Below are 19,866 nucleotides of genomic sequence, written 5' to 3'. Positions count from 1 at the left end.
TGAAAATGAAAGATACAATATTTAAATGTATTGATTTGGGAGGGTATTGTGGAGAACATACTAAAATCCTATAGAGGTTGGTGAATGCTGGTATGGTGGTTGAACATTCATGGGCGGTGGAGGATAAATTTGTCTCAAAAATAGGATCAAACATTTGGAGAAAGGTAACACTAAGAAAATGAAAGATACAATTTTTAAATGTATTGATTTGAAAAATATAGACAAAAAAATGACAACATAGACACATATATTGTGAGACCAACTCATGTCTTCTTAGTTAAATAGATCATTCACTTGCCTTTTGAGTTCGGCATGGGCTAAGATGATAAGTGGGTAAATTACGTAATGCTGATCCTAGCACTAGATCAATGGCATGTTGAATATCTCTCATTGGTGGCAGCTCGTCAGGAAGATCATCTGGTACTAAGTCTGAGAAGTCACGAAGTAGCTCTTTTATAGCCTTAAGATGATTAACAGTAGGAGCTAGCGACCTCGGTTAGGGAACCCACTTGGTCTATTTAAGAAGTAAAAGTCCTCCTAACATCACCGGATTGTGGAGTAATTCTTCGTGGAGCAGCCATGATTAAATCTTCAACATCTATGGCTTTCTCAAAACAGTGATTCAGATTGTACATCTCAACCACTACCACCTTATCCCTGACATCAACTCTCAATCCCAACTTGAAACGAGATATAAGCTGGTCATCATTCTCATCTACACCAGCACGTGAAAGTAAATCATTAAATTATCAATATATTCCTCAACAGTTAAAGTGCCTTGCCGTATAGTATTTAGCTGATCATGTAGGCACCTCTAATAAGAAGGAGGCAGGTATTTCTCTTTGAGAATTTCCTTCATAGTTTCCCAAGTAACTAGGTCCATGCGACAACGGATTAATCTGTCTTCATGTGTACACCACCAATCTCTAGCTCCTTCAGTTAACTTGGTACTAGCCAGCTGCATCTTTCGGTCTTCAGATGATGCAGTAGAAGTAGGGTGGACTAGATATCATTCTAGCACAAACGATCTCGAATCCACAAGGTAAGTGATAAGGATGAAAACATCAAATTTCAATTGATTTCAAGATAATCCTTACAAAGCCTAAAGAGACCTTTTATAATAGGTCCAATACAATTCAAAATTCAAAAAGTTTGCCAATAATTCAAATTCAAATTCAAATATTGCGCCAAACTTCAAATTTGAAATTCAAATTTTAAAACTCGACCGGGCCTTTTCGCCTTCAAAACACACTCGAATGGCCATCCCGAGATCTTCGATTTGATATATGATTCGAACCCTCTTGCTTAGTACCTCCGACCACTTCGAGTGAATTTTTGTTGATACAATCGACTTAATTCATCTGATATTTCCTCTACATCATCAAAAACCGAAACCACTTCAAGTAGTCATCTAAAGTACTCAACCAGTCATGAAATGCAATATACTCTTTAAGATCCAACTTCACTTTATGCTTGTCATCACTGTAGTATTGATGTCCATCATAGTATTCATCTTCTTCAAAAGTTGGATTGTGAATGGTTCTATGAGTCTGTTGTGTTGGAACTCTCTGTGGTAACCTTCGTGGATATTGATGGTCAGTGAGAAGCAGCAACTTCAATTTGTGGTAACTGAAGTGGAGGTGTAGTAGGGCCTTTTTGTATTTGTTGTTTTATGTTCTTCACTTCTTTAGTCAAACCTTTTATTGCCTTCATATCTTCAGATCATCCTCTAACTATTTCAACTAGTTGTTGAAGGGTAATTGGATCACTTGTAGTTGGAGAACCCATAGCTTTGAAACCAAATAATGTAATTCTAAATGATTGAATTATCAACTAGAACCAATAACCAAGATTTGCTAAAGATAGGAGGAATCGGCTAGGTCAAACAAGTGGGATTTTGAAAATTAGGGTTAGGGTTAAATGGAATCTAGGGTTTGATGTTAGGTTTAGGTTCAGTTAGTGAGGGGCAGCCTTCTAGTGAAGGTCTTGAGATTTTTTATGGAATTTGAGTATTTAAACAAAGATGGTTATTGAATTAGGGTTTGGGTTTCTGGGTTTTGGGAAATTAGAAGAAGAAGAAATCGAGGGCTTAGAGTTAGGGTTAAGGGCAGTGGTTCTAGTTGAGTTCTCCTAGGGGTGTGAGGGCTGCTTGATCCAAGTTTGGTTGGATTCTAATGGCTGGATTGACCTAGGCAGAATTTAGGGTATGGGGAATGGTTAGGGTTGGGCTTAGAGGATTCAGAGAAGAAGGATTTGGGGATGGGAATATGAACTTACTTGTTGGCTTAGGGTTCCTCGAACTTTGATGCAGAAAACCAACAATTGAATTGAATCTTCAAGCTATCTGTTGTAGCATAACTGAATAGCAGAACTGAATAACTTGAAACTTGAATGCAGAACAATGGAGAGAGAGGCAGTGAAGGCTATCTCACCCTCACAATCTATCTCAGGACAGTGGCAATTGCAAAGCAAATTTCTTTTCATTAAATCGTGGGAGGCTCTCAAGAGCTCTTACATGACTCTAACTATGACTCAAAACTTAAGTAGGACTCATAATTGAACTAGGAATACTAATAAGGACTTTTAAGTAAGATTCAAACTTGCTCTAGAAATCCCAATTAGAATTACAATTCAAAAAAGATTGGCTAAAAAAAAAAAAATTTTAATCTTAACTCAGCCCACAATTTTTAACTGCTGGTGCAGGGATTCCCATACACCTACCTAATGGCTACTCATGCTGGTGTAGGGAAGAATCCCTACACCTACGACTGGTTTTAGACAGCCAATTTACATCAATATGCATAGCCGAAAAGCATTAAGTGTGATGGAAAGGGACATGGCAGGTGGACGTGAAAGAAAAACACTACATGTTACTTGAAGGTTCCTAAGCAGAAACCCAATCATACAGCAATATAAACCACTATCAATGTCCACTTTGCTTTCTTATAACCAAGATAATGCATATCATCAGATGTTTATTCGGTCAACGATTTTGGGTAATTTCGAGCCCACTTGATAACCTTACGAGAAACAATTTCTGGTGTTTTTTTCATTCTGATAAATGAAATTCATTCTGATAAATGAAAAAACACCTAAAAAGCGCTTGAAAAACAATGTTCCATAGAATATGTTCTTGGGAGGATAAATCAAAATTTATGATCTGTGGAAAAGTTTTGACTAAACATGTTCTGTCATTTTTTGACTTAAAATTGCAAAAATGTGCCCGATAAAATAAAATCGTGAGTGAACGAAAAATAGGCCACACGGCCAGCCATAACCGCTTCTTCATCGTCACGGCCAGCCATAACCACTTCTTCTCATCGTCCCCTTCAACGACTACTGCAGAACCAGGTCGAAGAGTCTCCTCCAGGTACTCTCTCTCTTTCTCTCTCTCTCTCTCTCGCCCTCTGTCTCTCTCTCTATATCTCGCCCTGTTCATCGATTGAAACGAAGAAAAAACCCTAGAATCGATCGAAGAAGAAACCCCAACCTCCATCGCTGTTATTTCTTTCTGGAATCTGGATTGCAGAGAAAGGAAAATAAAGCTTTAAATATTTGTTCCAAACTTTGCGCGAATTTAATTATAATTCCTTTTTTTCCTGAATTCTGATTGTGTTTTTTTTTTATCCAAAAAGGAAGAAGAGATTTGGGGAAGATGAATAGATGGAAGAGAGAAATTATACTGATGCAGCCGACTTTGCTTCTCTTTCCCAAGGATGAGACGTGGACAGTCCTCAGCTGAATGATTGAGGTGTTGGGTAATGAAATTAGGGTCACTAATTAGAGTGCGCCAGCCTTTGGATACACACCTGAATCGCAATAGCGTCTTCACTGGTAATCTGGAGAGGATATCCATCAGTATTTCTTGAGGTAACTGCCCCCACTGCGATCAATTGCCCTTTTTCATCTTCAACTGTTGCTGCTGTTTCCTCCACTGAAATTCTTCTTGGTTAATTGAAGGTGGCGTATTTGATCGTTTTCTCTTCTTTGTCTTCTGCATGTTCTTCCTCCCTGAGAGTAAATGGCCATGAAATAGGGTGGGCTTCGGAATCGTTATCATTGCTCACTCTTCTTCTGCTGCTACTGCTACTTTCTCCATTGATGTTCTTAGTTTATCAGGCGCAGCAGAGAAGGTAGATCCTCAAGGTTCTCGATTATTATTCTGTGCTTTGATTGAGAGACCATAATCCAACATATCCAAATAAAGATGGCTCAAGAACCCGATCAAGGCGGAAAAAAGGCTCAAGAAAATCCACCTTAACTGATTGTTCTAATTGTGCCCAAATTGGAATTTGGAGAAGAAGGTCTGCTCTTCTCAATTGAGGGTTGTCTTCTCAACTGTGGATAAATGTAAAATAATTGTAATGTCTGCAAATTGCTGCAAAGAGAGAGGATGATCATTCAAGAGAGAGATAGAGGATGATTATGGATTTGTAAGATAATTGGGGTTTGGAAACATTTCCACAATAGGTTTACCAAGCAGGTCAAAAGCGATTTTTCAGCACAGTTTTGGAAAAACTGTTCTGCTGTTTTTCAGCATAGTTTCAGCACAGAAACAGCAGTAAGGTTATCAAGCAGGTACTTCGATCCTTAGATAGAACTCCCAGATGATGGGTCAGGTCAACATATGCGTGTATAAGAAATTAAGAACTGAAATCCTTAGAAAACATGTGATTTTATTATTAACACCAAATATGGCTTCAGAAATTTGAATTGGATAGTCAATCTTTGTAGGGATAATTGAGCATTAAAACTGCAATAAGCATCAAAACATGAAAATAAGATTAATTTAAGGCAATTAAAATATAAATTTTTACAAGGCAATTTATGAAAATTACCCCCACCTGATCTAAGTTATAGTAATGATTCAAATTATACATATACAACCTGCAACTCTACTGTTAGTACTGGCAAGACACAAGGTGAGCTCAATCATTCACACTGAATTCTGACTGACTGATTGCACTTGCTATAATACAATGCACCATTTTTTATCCAAATCCCTGAACTCCTGGGAACAGCCAACTGAGTCATGAGAAATAACTAGTTCCTGTTACCCAGCAGATTTTAAGTCCACTGTTTCAATTAACTGAAACCTGCGTCTTCTCTTACCTTCGGGGCTGCATCTAACCCTGTTCACCTTTTCAAGCTTTACGGAGAACTTTTTGTTTGATCGTGAAGATTTTACTGATGGGATAACTCCCGAAGTGGATGAACTGAATTTTGGATGTTGTTCTCCAGCTTTTTCTCCATCTCCATTCACATGAACTTCCCTTAAAGGAGATCTTACCCTCTTTTTCAATGAATTAAGCTTCTCTTTATCCCGTCTCTTGTCATGGTTAAGCACACGCACATAAAATGGATTTACAGCTGTGTAACATACATGCTCACCACCAGTGCTACCTTTATCAAGGTCTACATCTCCATTATTCACCTGAAAAACGTAAGATATTAGGAGCAGATATGAGCATCATTAATGGAAATATATGGATGCCTTTTCAGGAAGAGAAAAATCAACCATAATGCTTACTCATAGGTCTACCAAAGTAAAAAAGTTTAAAAGATTTAAAGGCTGGGAGGGCCATGGGGATCTTCAATTAGTTCCAACTAATGCTTTTCCTATGCCAACAACACAGCAACAACCTCAAGCATCAATACCATCATTGTCAAAGCACAATAGTCTCACCAACTCAGTCTATCAATGGGTAACTTGTGATGGAGATCAAGGCCTAGTCAAAATGCAATGGTACTTGGGGCCTGACACCAGATTTATCGAACCGAAACCCTTAGAGCAACAAACGGATACTTCCACTAGAACAAGCTAGGAACCTAAATGCAGAATATGAAGTGGAAGTTTTGCTTTCAAATATTAAGAAAGGATTACCAGTTGCAGAAGTGCAGAGAAAGTCCTAGCAACGTCATGCTTTTCTTGGCCTTCAACAATGTCTGTGAAGGACATGCCACCTACACCATCTGCTTCAAGGGATAGTTTTTCTAGAACTCTCCCACCATACTCATGAATATCAAATGGTGTGTGTGAATCCTGTTGAACATGTCCCACCATTTGAGAAATAGTAAAGCATCAAAAGCGCTAAATGAGACAAGAAACAAAGCAAGATTATTATTAAGAGTACAAAATGCAGGGAACTTACTTGCTCTTCCAAGTTCTGCTCAATTCTCTGTTTCCATGAGGAAACCCGAGCAGTTAATTCGGACTGCTGCTCAGTTTCTGCAATGCTAGCAAGGAGAGCATCCTGTACGACAAGGATAAGAGGTTGTGTACTGTCCATCTCTAATGATAAATCAAATTTAAAGTTGTATGAAGAAAAGGGGAGGGAGCATTAATGACATCCCAAAGATTGAGAACAAAGCAAATCTGGAGACAGAAGCTAAAAATTGATCAACATCATACAATGTAAATATTTACACCAAATAGAACAATGACATGCATGTAGTTGAATGCTACTAAGAGATATGAAAGGTAAAAACCATTGGAACCATTTATTACTCCCCGGGTAGAACTTTGTGAATTAAGTAACAGTTGTGTGTAGACAAATGGTATAAAGTGCCAAAGTATGTCAAATATAACTGACTCAAACAAATGAGGTTTTGATTTTGTAGATAGGTATTCCAACAAAATCAGGTGCAAATTAGCAGGATCTAAGTACTCCAGGTAATGAACAGACTCCCTTTGTTAACAATAGCACAAATTGCCCCAAGACACAATTTTCTTGAGATTAATGCAGTAAAATAATGTAAGTTCCGCTAGAACCAAACATGAGAATCCTTCATGTAGGGATTTTAAGTCGATACTATATAGTCACCATTATTGATATCATGTTGAAACATGATATGGAATAAATCTGAAGGTAGGTTATACAAGGTAAATCTCTCCCTTCTGCATTTAGTTGAAGATCACATGACAATATCATGTGATGGACTACAAGGGTTCAAATGAAAGAAATCAGTGTAAAAAGTTTGATCTGAAGTTTTATGAAGCTTACTTGCTCAGCTCATGGTCTATGATTCCTAAATCTCTTTGGGTTACACTAAATATAAACTAATGAAAGAAAAGGTCAAGCATGTTTTCAATGTACAGAAAAAGGTTGGGCACAGGTATGGCTCCTAGTATCCTAAAATCTGATATGGACAAGGGTACAAGTATGGCCTTAAGCATAGTTTTTAAAACTGGATCGGAGGTTGAACCAAAACATCTCCGTTCCCCTTTTTCCTGTTTTCACTAGTTTTGAGGAGAAACGAAGCAAAACTGGGGAAAAAAATTACAAACCGGAAAAAATAATGCAGTTCTGGTTTGTTCCAGTTCAACCAGTGCTTCAGGTTCAGGAACGGTTTTAAAACTATTGCCATGAGTTGGGAAACTAACAATGAAAAACATGCCATATGTTATCGATAAATATCCAGTACATACATCAGGTCAGCAAAACCATATCAAATTAATCCAGATTCATCTAGCAAAAGAGGAAGATAGTGAACTTCCAAACAGATCTCAGTTCAAAGAAAAAGGGGGAAGTGAATGGGGGAGACACCACATTGTAGGGCATACACAGCAGGAACCAGACTTGCCTACAAAATCCAATAGAATGTAATCCGAAAATGTCATTGTTATTACGATGAATATGCATAAGCATCCAGAGAAGCCTATGCTAACCAGGTGTGCACGGCAAAGATCTTCAAGGCTATTTGAATCTTTCACTCCAAAGGTTTCATTGCCATCAAAACAAGCAGCATCATCACCCTGCTGCCAATGGATCAAACACCAATTAATCCAATTGAAAACATAGTATTCATATTTTTTTTATATATGAAATAAATCTCAAAGCAAAGACGAGACATGTTTAACCTCTTCATGTAAAGGTATTTCAGGTATTTCTGGTATTTCTGTCTCCATGTAAGTAGTCTCTGGCATGTTGACATCAGCTTCCTCAAAATCAGCTCTATCATGATCATCATCCTCATCTTCATCCTTGTGGGGACCAAAAGCATTGGCAGTTCCTAGTCCTCCAAAAACAAGCGATTGTCGCAGCTGCAATTGTAACATCAATCGATATGTTAAAACCACAAAATGGACAAAGAGAAACCTTAAAGCCTTGCAAACAGACCTTCTCATAAAGTGGAGGGGATTGAGAACCCTGTAACCTTTCAAGGGCATGAACTTGTGCCTCCCAAATTTCAGAAAATTCAGGATCTATGGTCCCATGGAGTCTTGCTAGAGGAAATTGTGTAGCTAAAGAACTCTGCTTTGTAGACCTTATATCCTGCCTTCTCAGTGCTTTTACTGCATGAATGATGCCAAAAGATAATCACAATGGTCATAATAACATTAATAACAAGACAATACCCGAATGAAATAGAAAAATTATCTAACCTTTATTAAATGGTTTTATTTTCAAATTTCCAGATTCATGAGGATTCAAAGGCTTCCATGGATCATCGTCATCATCATCATCACCACCGCCACCACCATCCTGATCATCCATATGCTCCGAATATCCACCATCCATTTCATTTCCATGGTAGTCATTACTATCAAGGTTACATGTGGGAGGTTCCAGCCAAACGTTGTCAAAATTAACTTCAGCATTTCCGTTCATCTCAGGACTCTGATTGATATTAGCATTCTGACTTTGCGCTAAAGATGACTTACAAGCTGTACCCCCAGATTGTCTAGTGGGAGATTGAAAAGTTTTCCGACTCTTAGACTTCAAAGAGCTGCCTCTATGGGCGACATTTTGATGTGTACCAGCTTGATCCCCTTTCAAAAAATTATTAACTGCTACCGCATCACAAGGATCTAATAGAAGAAAATCCTGGTACAGATCACAAGTGGCTAACTGCAACCATAATGTGATCTACTCAATGAGTTGAATGAGAAATAAAAATAAGACATGATTTGATCAACAAATTCAAGCCCACATTTTACCAGATATGATTCTAATCCCCCAGCATCGACAGTTGCATCTAAGCAATCACCTTCTAACACAACTAAATTTGCAGGGGGCTTCCCAAAGTGGTGCAAAGCATCATTATTTTCATCACTAAGTCCATCATTGAGGCAGTTCTTAGCTTCCACTGCAAAACATTAGCAAACATCAGCCAGCAACATGGTGATATTTTATATGAAAAATAGGCAAATCTGGTTGAATTACCTTGCACATCATCTAAACCCAGAAACAATTCATTTTCCTCATCAGGAAAGAGATGGGAATCAACTCCGTCAGGCTGGACTGAATTATTCTCTGGCTGATCCTGCTGCCTGTTTAGATAAAAAGAATACAAAATTCTTAGTAAATTTCTTATACTGGAAAGGCAGGAGAGTCTGATAGTTCAGCTGTGGATATAGGAATATAACTTCTCAGTAAGATTATTTACCAATGTAGAAATTCAGTTTTTTGTAAAAAATCATTTTGCCAATTTAGTTTGAGATATTTTCTGATGCTATAAAATTCTAACATACTCAGCCAAGCTAAGTTTTATCCCATCTATTTGGGGTCAACAACACAAACCCAAACCCATCATTCCACTCTATTTCTCATATCAACTGTTCCGTAAAACTCTAACATCAGTAGGTATTATCATCAGCAAGTGCCATCAGCTAAATAATTCACAGCTGCTTTCTTGTGGATCTTTGCAAAACCTAGGTTGAACAAAATGGTTTATCTTTATCAGGTCTTCTTTCTTTTCACTGATCTGTTTCTCTCCAGAACAATTTCCGAGAAATTTCCATTGTTATGTAAACCAACGTTTACTTGTTACAAGAAGGCATTACCAACACATGCTTCAAAACTGAATGACCAGTTGGTGTCTTCCATGCCCAAGAACAACAGCCAACAACAAAAAATGTTGGGAACTTTCAATTCCCATCCAGCCTAAGCAATTACTGCTCATTCTTGTGGTCCCAACTTACCAGTAGAAGATAATTCAGTGTTGTAGTAACAAGAAGGAAATTAGACGCTAAAAAAGAAGTTACGCCATATAGCCAAGGAAAAGAATGGATTACATGTGGAAGTAAACAAATTAATTTATATGGATAGCCCAACCACACAATTGTACCAAACAGAGATCAAGGCAGGGAGCCAATAACATGGACGCAGAACTGTTGGATTGTATGGGATAGAAATGGCTCCTGAAGGCAAATATTTCAAGGTCTGGGAGTGATGATCGAAAACCCAAAAGCTAAAAAGAGGAAGGAGAAATCAAGTTGCAATCATATGCATCCAATAAGCTGCTCCAAAGCCTTTTTTGAAAATTTTAGTTTACAAGGTCCAAACTTGTCTTTTAAGGGTTAGTCGTTAGTGTCCTTCAAGGAGTTTAAATGGACTCAGGGATCAGTTAACCCACTTCCAATCCCTGATCCGTTCCTGAGTCAACTCGGCCAACTTTGGTCAATGTATGGCTTATCCAGGCCTATCACACCCAAGTCCTCAGGTGGGATCGCTAGCTAAACAGGGATCAGACCCGGCCAATCCCAATACGACTCAACTAATATGGCTGATCTGATTCCAATCCCTAAATCCATGGTGTCATTCAAATAGAGTTTACATGTCAAGTAGCTTTCTCAGTAATGAACAACCAAAATCAATTTCATGCACCAGTAACAATATCATAATTAACGTGAGCTTATGGGCTTTGGTCCCAGATGGTTACTAAGATTTACAGATCTTTGTTTCTCAATGTCAAGTGGTCTAACATAGGAATGTTTTGCAGCTTCTAGATGTACTAATTGTCCCCCCCCCCCCCCGCCTTTTTTTTTGTTTACCAAACACTTTCTCTTTTGTGTCCTAACATACAACTATAATATATGGTTGAAGGAAATGACAACATTATTGTGACAAATATCACATTACAAGAGTCCTAACTTCCAAACAAAGTAATTCAAGCTGATAGACTTTATAAAAGCTAAGATATTTAACATTTGATAAACCCAAGCAACTAATTTCAGCCAATTAAATTAAATCAACAACTTGGTAACCTTTCAAGATTTAACACAACAGTGATTGTTGTGCAAAGACACTCCACATGATTGACAACATACAAAATAAGAATAGAAAAACAAACATGCAACAACACATCCATGGACAAAGACCATCACAGAGAGCTACCACTCCATGATGATCACAAAAGTAAAAAACTGTTAACAGATTCAGAATTAGAACAAGGCTTGGATGGTCTAAGGTAGACCCCAAGCAATGTATTTATAATAAAGAGTCAAAATTACAAGGACATATTTGCCCCTATCATAGCCGACATGGCTGTACACATAATATAAAGAAGAAAATGTCCAGAATACCCCCACGGTATTCTGGCCCATACATCCAACACTCCCCCTCAAGTTGGTACATATATATCATACATGCCTAACTTGACTAAAATAGGATGAAACACTTTGCCACTCAATTCCTTAGTGAATACATCGGCCAACTGATCAGCAAACTTCACAGAGGGAACAAAGCTGAGTCCGGCTTCAAGCTTCTCCTTAATGAAATGTCGATCAACTTCCACATGCTTAGTACGATCATGCTGGACAGGGTTATGAGCAATGCTAATTGGCAGCTTTATTATCATAATATAGCATCATTGGAAGATGGACAACAACACCAACATCCTGCAACAATCTTCTAAGCCACAAAAGTTCATAGATTCCTTATGCCATCACACAGAACTCTGCTTCAACACTGGACCTTGTCACAACATTCTGCTTCTTGCTACGCCATGTGACAAAGTTTCCACCCACAAAAGAACAATAGCCAGAAATGGGCTTCCTGTCAATAGAGCCAGCCCAATCGGCATTAGTATAAGCTTCAACCCTTAGATGACCATTGGGAGATAAAAGTATTCCTTTTCCTAGAAGCAGACTTCAAATATCGCAAGAATCGAAGGACTGCCTCCATATGAGAGGAATAAGGATCATGCATAAACTAGCTTACCAAACTTACAGCAATAGCTATGTCTGGTCGCGTATGAGAGAGGTAGATCAGTTTGCCCACCAATCGCTGATAACGACTTTTGTCAACAGGTTCACCTTCTTTCTCCTTAAGTCTTGTAGTAGCTTCCATAGGAGTATCTGAAGGATGACACCCAAGCAGCCAAGTCTCAGACAATAAATCTAGGATATATTTTCTTTGAGAAAGAAAGATGCCCTTTGAAGACCGGGCAACCTCTATCCCTAGAAAATATTTTAACGTTCCCAGATCCTTTATTTCAAAGTCACGGCCAAGGAAGAGCTTCAATTTGTTGATCGCATCACCATCATTTCCGGTCACAACAATGTCATCAACATAGACTATGAGGATAGTGACCTTATCACCAACTCGTTTGATGAACAAGGTATGATCAGCATTGCTTTGCTTGTATCCCACAGAAACCATATCCTTGTGAAACCTGCCGAACCAAGCTCTAGGTGATAGCTTCAACCCATAGAGAGCATGCTTCAATTTACACACCTTACCCTTGGTAGTATTACCCAAAAAACCTGGAGGAATGTCCATGTGTACCTCTTCCTTCAGTTCTCAATAGAGGAAGGCATTCTTCACATCCAACTGCTGAAGATCCCATCCAAGATTCACAGCACAAGATAACAACACTCTTACAGTGTTAAGCTTTGCTACTGGTGCAAAGGTCTCCTGGTAGTCTACTCCATATGTCTGAGTAAAACCCTTTGCAACCAGACGTGCCTTGTATCGATCCACTGTTTCATATGCCTTTTGTTTGACCACAAACACCCATTTACATCCCACTGGTTTTTTCACTGGAGGAAGAGCCACAAGATCTCACGTATTATTTTTTTTCAATGCTCTCATTTCTTCCAACATTTGCTGCCTTTTACTTTTCCATCTGTAGATGCTTCCTGCCAACTTTTTGGAATAGAAACAGAAGACAAAGAGGATACAAATGCACGAAAAGAAGGAGAAAGAGAACTATAAGAAACAAAACGAGATATGGGATGCTGAGTGCAAGTCCTAGTACCTTTGTGATGAGCAATAGGTCGGTCGGTTTCGGCACTTATGCCCATCGAAACTTGGGGAAACTTGGCTCGAAACCAGTACAGATACTTAAGTATGCCAGTAACCAGGCCAAACACTTATTTATGCCTAACATCATTTAAGTAAATGAAATATTACTTAAGATATTATTCATAAATAAGCAAATACCCCCTTTTTTAATCCAATAAAAATAGTTTAAAAAAAAAATTCCAAAAGGAAAAAAAGTCAACCCCCCAATTCAAGAACAAAATTTGGATTTTCAGCAGTACGTGTAATTTTCAACTTTCTAATGCTGGGGTTTTTCTCAAATCTAGAAATTTCATAAATCTTAATATGGTAAAACATTGCTAAAAACCAAAAGTGCGGTAAAATATTCATTTGTTTTGATGTCCAAAAAAATATTTTCATTCAAAGCAATGTTGACAGCATTCGTACACACCAAATTAAGTTTAACCGGTACTAAACCAGGTTTAGACATGGTATCGAATAAGGTTTGACCGGAACATAACACCTTCAATATAAATCAGTTTAAGCAATCTTGGATTTATTAGAAAGCTTTGTTTTGAATTTAAAATGTCAAATATAGGCAGCACAACAATCAGGGCGAAAAAACAACTTATGGGCCTCGAAACCAAGGTTCGAGTTAGCTTGTAGAAAGTTCCAGGTTTCGACCGAGATATGGTAGAAATCGAGATGAACTCAGTTTCTGGCTGGTCGAAACCTAGTCAAAACCCGAGTTTTAGAACCTTGGGCTTACCAGGAGGAGGATCTGGATCCTGAATCGGCAACTTGATAGGTATTGGTGCTACAGTGGATTGGAGCTGCCCTTTGCTGGAACATCTCTTTTTATAAGTGAGAATGTTGGAATTGTCAATGGCCTTCTGAAATTTACTAATAGTTCTCTGTACTGGAGTCAGCTCCCCCTGAATAGGAACATCACCACCACTTGTTTCCATGATCTCCCTCTGTAAAGGATTCCCTTCGGGTGAAGGGGCAGCAGTCAAAAGAGGCTGGACAGCAGCCATAAGAGGCTGGGCAGCAACCATAGGAGGCTGGACAACAGCAATAGTAGGCTGGTCATCAGTCAGAGGAGGTTGGGCAACAACCATAGGAGATAAAAAAAAAAGGGAGGGAACTGTTGGATTATATGGGCCAGAATACTGTGGGGGATATTCTAGACTTTTTACTGTTTTATTTCATGTACAGCCATGTCGGCTATGATAGGGACAATTTTGTCCATGTAACTTTGATTCCTTATTATAAATTTATGACTTGGTGTCTACCTTAGACCATTCAAGCATTCACTCCTAATTCTAATCTCTCAACATGGCATCAGAGCAGGTTTGAATTAGGGAATTTCCTTCCATTCTCGATTTCCCCCGCTCCTCCCTTTCACTCTCGATCTCTTCTTCCAACCCCCCTCTTCTGTTTTGATCTTCTCTCTCCATCATTCTCCTACTAGGGCAGCACTGATGAGGTGATCGACAGATCCAGTTGCTGCCCCCTTTTACCTCATCCTATGATAGAGTTTTTTGATCGATAGGGACAAGTTCTTGCTGCCTGTGATATTTGCTTCTTCAGTTTTTTTTTTTATTGCTTCCACTTCTTGCCAAGGGACCAATCTACCTTATTGAAGACTCAAGAATTGTGGCAGTATTTATTTCTTTGGATCAGTTCCTATCTCCAACAAGATTGAAGACCTAGATCGATTTCTTTTCATGAAATCAGGGTTTTCTCCAAAACCCTGACAAATATCGATTTAGGAGTTTCAGGTTTCCATTGGGGCTGGTTTTTGGAGTACTTCAGTCCTATTAGAAGCATACTCGATCCAAGTTTCAGCTCTATCTGGTGTTTTTTTGTCAGGAATCAGCCCTCCATCGATTTCACCAAAATCAAGGTTTTTTTCAAAACCCTGAAAAAGCCGATCTCAAGGATTTCTCTGTTAGATGTTGCTGGTTTTTCGAGAAATCTCTCCCTATATTAAAAGAGGATTCTCCACCAAATTTCAGCCCTTACCTTGAAGGGATTCTTGGGTTTCTCATCACACCAACTTCTCTGTGATCATGGGTGACTCAGCTAATTCTACTGCAACTTCTGTTAGTGATGGCCTAGGCAAATCAGAATTTCATACCTTTCCTACTAATCCAATCAAACTGGATGGTTCTAATTACTTGCTTTGGTCTCGGTCTGCTTCCTTTGCCATTGCTGGCCGTGGCCTTACTGGTCACATTAATGGCACCACTGTTATGCCAACTAAGACTGGTCATGCTCAAGAAAGATGGCTTGCCAACAATGGTGTTCTCATGTCCTACCTGATTGGTTCTATGACTTCAGATCTGCAACATAATTTTCTTCTCCTTGATACAGCCTCTCAGATTTGGGCTGCTTGCAAGGAAACTTACGGGCAGCTTGGCAATGATGCCCAAGTATATGAACTCAGGCAGAAGGTCCTCCACACTACTCAGGGAGAATTTTTCAGTTTCCAAATAGTATGCTACTCTACGCAGTCTGTGGCAACAATTGGACCACTTCTCTGATTTCCACCCTACTACAGTTGCTGACATTACTTCATATAAGAAGCATGTAGACAAAATCAGGGTGTATGATTTTTGGCTGGTTTAAATGTGGAGTATGACCAGATTCGTGTTCAAGTGTTGGGCCATAAGCCTTTTCCCACACTTGAACAATCCTATGCCTTGGTGTCCTCTGAGGAAAAACATAGGGCTGCTATGCTACACGCACCTATTACTGACAGATCAGCCATCAAGGCTGCTGCCCTGGCTACTCTTGCACCTGTTGGCATTGCTTCTCTTGGTGATTCTACTACAGGGACTATTGTTTGTGAGCATTGTCACAAACCCTACCATACCAAAGAGAAGTGCTGGAAACTTCATGGGAAACCAGCTGACTTTAAAGCAAAAAGGGCTGCAAAGACAAAGATAAAGCCAAAGAACAAGGCTCACACTGAGACTGTTACTACAGCCCCTGCTACTGACATTGGTCTATCCCAGGATGATCTACAGGAATTCCTACATGTGCTAAGGATTTCCGCTACTGCTGCCTCTATTACATCTGCTGATACTGCCAACTCCGCTGCTCCTTCAGGTTCACACTTTGCCCGGTCAGGTATTCCATTTGGTGATCACTGTGCTTCTATAGCTTCCCATCCTTGGATCATAGATTCTGGAGCTACAGATCAAATGACCGGTTCCTCTAGCCTATTCCATTGTTATTCTCCCACTTCTGGGAAAGACAAGGTCAAAGTAGCTGATGGCTCACTTTCTTCCATATCTGGAAAAGGAATCATCAACTGTACTTCTTCTCTTCCTTTGTCCTCTGTTTTACATATTCCTAATTTTACTACTAACCTTCTTTCTATTAGTAGTATTACTCTTTATTGCAAAGTAACCTTTTTTCCTTCCCATTGTGTTTTTCAGGATCTGGACTCTGGGAAGACGATTGGATTGGGTAAAGTACATGGTGGATTGTACCTGCTTGAAGATGGTCGTCCCTCTCCACCACCATTACCTTCTCCACTACCTCAGAACTCCTTGGTCTCTTCTGAACTTTACCAATGGCACTCTAGATTAGGTCACCCTCCATTAGGAATTTTAGCACATTTATTTCCTAGTTTGGTCACCCTATGTACTAAGGATGACTTTTTTTGTGAGGCTTGTGTTCTGGCCAAACAAACACGATCAACTTATTCTTTATCAAATAAAAGGAGTTCTTCTTGTTTTCAATTGGTGTATTCTGATATTTGGAGTCCTAGTTGTAAAACATCTCTTTCTGGTCACCGATGGTTTGTTTCTTTTATTGACTGTCACTCTAGGCACACATAGGTGTATCTTTTACACACAAAAATCAAGTTTTTGAGTGTTTTCGGCATTTTCATAAAATGGTCCAAACTCAGTTCCAGGCTACTCTCAAAATATTGAGAAGTGATAATGGAACCGAGTATAAAGAATCTCAATTTCAAAACTATCTAGCTGACCATGGTATTGTTCACCAGACCAGTTGTGTTGATACCCCTGCCCAGAATGGTGTGGCAAAAAGGAAAAACCGCCACTTGTTAGAGGTGGCCAGGGCTTTGATGTTTGGTAGACATGTCCTATCTCAGTATTGGGGAGATGTTGTCCTCATTGCTGCCTATCTCATCAATAGGCTACCTTCCCGGGTTCTTGACTCCCATAGTCCAGCTGAAGTTCTACTGGGGAATTCCTCCTTTGTTGTTACTCCCAAGGTGTTTGGTTGTGTGTTATGCTAGAGATACAAAATCTTCAGCCAAACTTGAACCTAGGGGGTTACGTTGTATTTTCTTGGGTTATTCTCCAACCCAGAAGGGTTACAAGTGCTACCACCTCCTTCCCACCGTACTTTGGTCAGTATGGATGTTATTTTTCATGCGACCATTTCCTATTATTCTTCACCACCTCTTCAGGGGGAGAGTTCTAGTGAAGATGTGCTATCTTTTCAGGTTCCTCCTCTTGAAGTTCCTCCTTTTTTAACCCTACGGCTGCTGTCCAGCCTCCTACGGGTGCAGCCCAGCCTCCTTTGACTGCTGCCCAATCTGCCTTGGCTGCTGCCCAACCTCCTCTAGCTGTTCCCCCCTCATCTGAAGAGAGTCCTTTACAGGGGAAGACCATGGGAAAGAGTGTTGTTGATGTTCCTATTCAGGGGGAGCTGACTCCTGTCCAGAGAACTATTGGTGAGTTTCAGAAGAAGATTGACAACTCCAATATGATCACCTATAAAAAGGGAAGCACCAAAAGGGGGCAGCTTTAATCCACTGTAGCACCAATACTCATCTAGTTGCCGGCTCAAGATCCAGATCCTTCCTCTCCTGGTAAGCCCTCTTCCTCCGACCTACCTATTGCTCATCGTAAAGGTACTAGGACTTGCACTCTGCAGCCCATATCTCGTGTTGTTTCCTATAATTCTCTTTCTCCTTCTTTTCGTGCATTTGTATCTTCTCTTTCTTCTGTTTCCATTCCTAAAAATTGGCAGGAAGCATCTGCAGATGAAAAGTGGAAGGCAGCAATGTTGGAAGATATGAGAGCACTACACAAAAATAATACATGTGATCTTGTAGCTCTCCTTCCAGGGGAAAAACCTGTTGGGTGTAAATGGGTTTTTGTGGTCAAACAGAAGGCAGATGGGACAGTGGATTCTTACAAGGCACGACTGGTTGCAAAGGGGTTTACTCAAACTTTTGGAGTTAACTATCAGGAGACCTTTGTACTAGTGGCGAAACTCAAAACTGTAAGGGTGTTATTATCTTGTGCTACAAATCTTGGGTGGGATCTTTAACAGTTGGATGTAAAGAATGCCTTCTTCCATGGGGAGCTTGAGGAAGAGGTATATATGGATGTTCCACCAGGTTTTTCTGATTACAGGACCAGTGGCAAGGTCTATAAATTGAAGTGCGCTCTTTATGGTTTGAATCAGTCACCTAGAGCCTGGTTTGGCAGGTTTCACAAGGCTATGATTTCAGCAGGATATTAGCAAAGCAATGCTGATCACACTTTGTTCATCAGACGAGTTAGTGACAAAGTAATTATTCTCATAGTCTATGTGGATGATATTATGGTCACTGGTAATGATGGTGATGCTATCAAGAAATTTAAGCACTTCCTTGGCCGTGAGTTTGAAGTAAAGGATCTGGGACTCTAAAATATTTTCTAGGGATAGAAGTTGTTCGATCTTCAAAGGGCATCTTTCTTTCTCAAAGGAAATATATCCTAGATCTATTGTCTGAGACTGGTTGCTAGGTTGTCATCCTTCAGATATTCCTATGGAAGCTTCTACAAGACTTAGGGAAAAAGAGGGTGAACCTGTCGACAAAGGCCGTTATCAGCGATTAGTGGGCAAACTAACCTATCTCTCTCACGCACAACCTGACATAGCCATTGCTATAAATTTGGTGAGCCAGTTTATGCATGATCCTTATTCCTCTCACATGGAGGCAGTCCTTCGTATTTTGTAATATTTGAAGTCTGCTCCAGGAAAAGGAATTCTTCTCTCTCCCAATGGTCATCTGAAGGTTGAAGCTTATACTGATGCCGATTGGGCTGGCTCTACTGACAGAAAATCAATTTCTGGCTATTGTTCTTTTGTGGGTGGAAACCTTGTCACGTGGCGTAGAAAGAAGCAAAATGTTGCGGCAAGGTCCAATGCTAAAGCCGAGTTCCGTAGAATGGCACAAGGAATTTGTGAACTTTTGTGGTTTAGAGGATTGTTGCAGGATATTGGTGTTGCTGTCCATTTTCCCATGATGCTTTATTGTGATAATAAAGTAGCCATTAGCATTGCTCATAACCCTGTCCAGCATGATCGTACTAAGCATGTTGAGGTTGACCGACATTTCATCAAGGAGAAGCTCGAAGCCGGACTCATCTGTGTTCCCTTTGTGAAGTCTGCTGATCAATTAGCCGATGTGTTCACCAAGGGGCTAAGTGGCAAAGTGTTTCTTCCTATCTTAGTCAAGTTGGGCATGCACGACATATATGCTCCAACTTGAGGGGGGGTGTTGGATTATATAGGCCAGAATACCGTGAGGGTATTCTAGACTCTTTACTATTTTATTTCACATACAGCCATGTCGACTATGATAGGGACAATTCTGTCCATGTAACTTTGATTCCTTATTATAAATATATGACTTGGGGTCTACCTTAGACCATTCAAGCATTCACTCCTAATTCTAATCTCTCAACAGGAACCTTCGGAGAAGGAACCACATCTTTACTAGAACTCTCCCCCTGAAGCGGTGGGGAAGAATAATAGGAAAGATTTTCATGAAAAATGACATCCATACTGACCATAGTACGACAGGAAGGAGGATGGTAACAATTATAACATTTCT

The 19,866-nt window shown here is 39.6% G+C and overlaps 1 protein-coding gene across 2 annotated transcripts in view; it reads right to left on the bottom strand.

The window, feature by feature from the left end:
* Window positions 1–4,818: 4,818 nt before the first annotated feature.
* Window positions 4,819–19,866, bottom strand: part of LOC122670105 (condensin-2 complex subunit H2-like) — a 41,109-nt gene continuing 26,061 nt past the window's right edge. The window contains exons 3-11 of one of the 2 annotated variants that reach the window (XM_043867072.1): window positions 9,168–9,274; window positions 8,942–9,090; window positions 8,387–8,852; window positions 8,121–8,296; window positions 7,862–8,044; window positions 7,670–7,759; window positions 6,153–6,254; window positions 5,885–6,043; window positions 4,819–5,434 (exon numbers count right to left, since the gene is read on the bottom strand). In XM_043867072.1, coding sequence (XP_043723007.1) covers window positions 5,054–5,434; window positions 5,885–6,043; window positions 6,153–6,254; window positions 7,670–7,759; window positions 7,862–8,044; window positions 8,121–8,296; window positions 8,387–8,852; window positions 8,942–9,090; window positions 9,168–9,274 — 1,813 coding nt within the window. In that variant the 3' untranslated portion in view covers window positions 4,819–5,053. The remainder of the gene's footprint in view (window positions 5,435–5,884; window positions 6,044–6,152; window positions 6,255–7,669; window positions 7,760–7,861; window positions 8,045–8,120; window positions 8,297–8,386; window positions 8,853–8,941; window positions 9,091–9,167; window positions 9,275–19,866) is intronic. The other variant, XM_043867073.1, reaches the window with a different exon arrangement.

The sequence above is a fragment of the Telopea speciosissima genome, chromosome 7 (genome assembly GCF_018873765.1).
Source record: "Telopea speciosissima isolate NSW1024214 ecotype Mountain lineage chromosome 7, Tspe_v1, whole genome shotgun sequence".
Taxonomy (NCBI): domain Eukaryota; kingdom Viridiplantae; phylum Streptophyta; class Magnoliopsida; order Proteales; family Proteaceae; genus Telopea; species Telopea speciosissima.
Note: the sequence above shows the minus strand (reverse complement) of the source record. Positions and strands in the feature narration are given on the sequence as shown.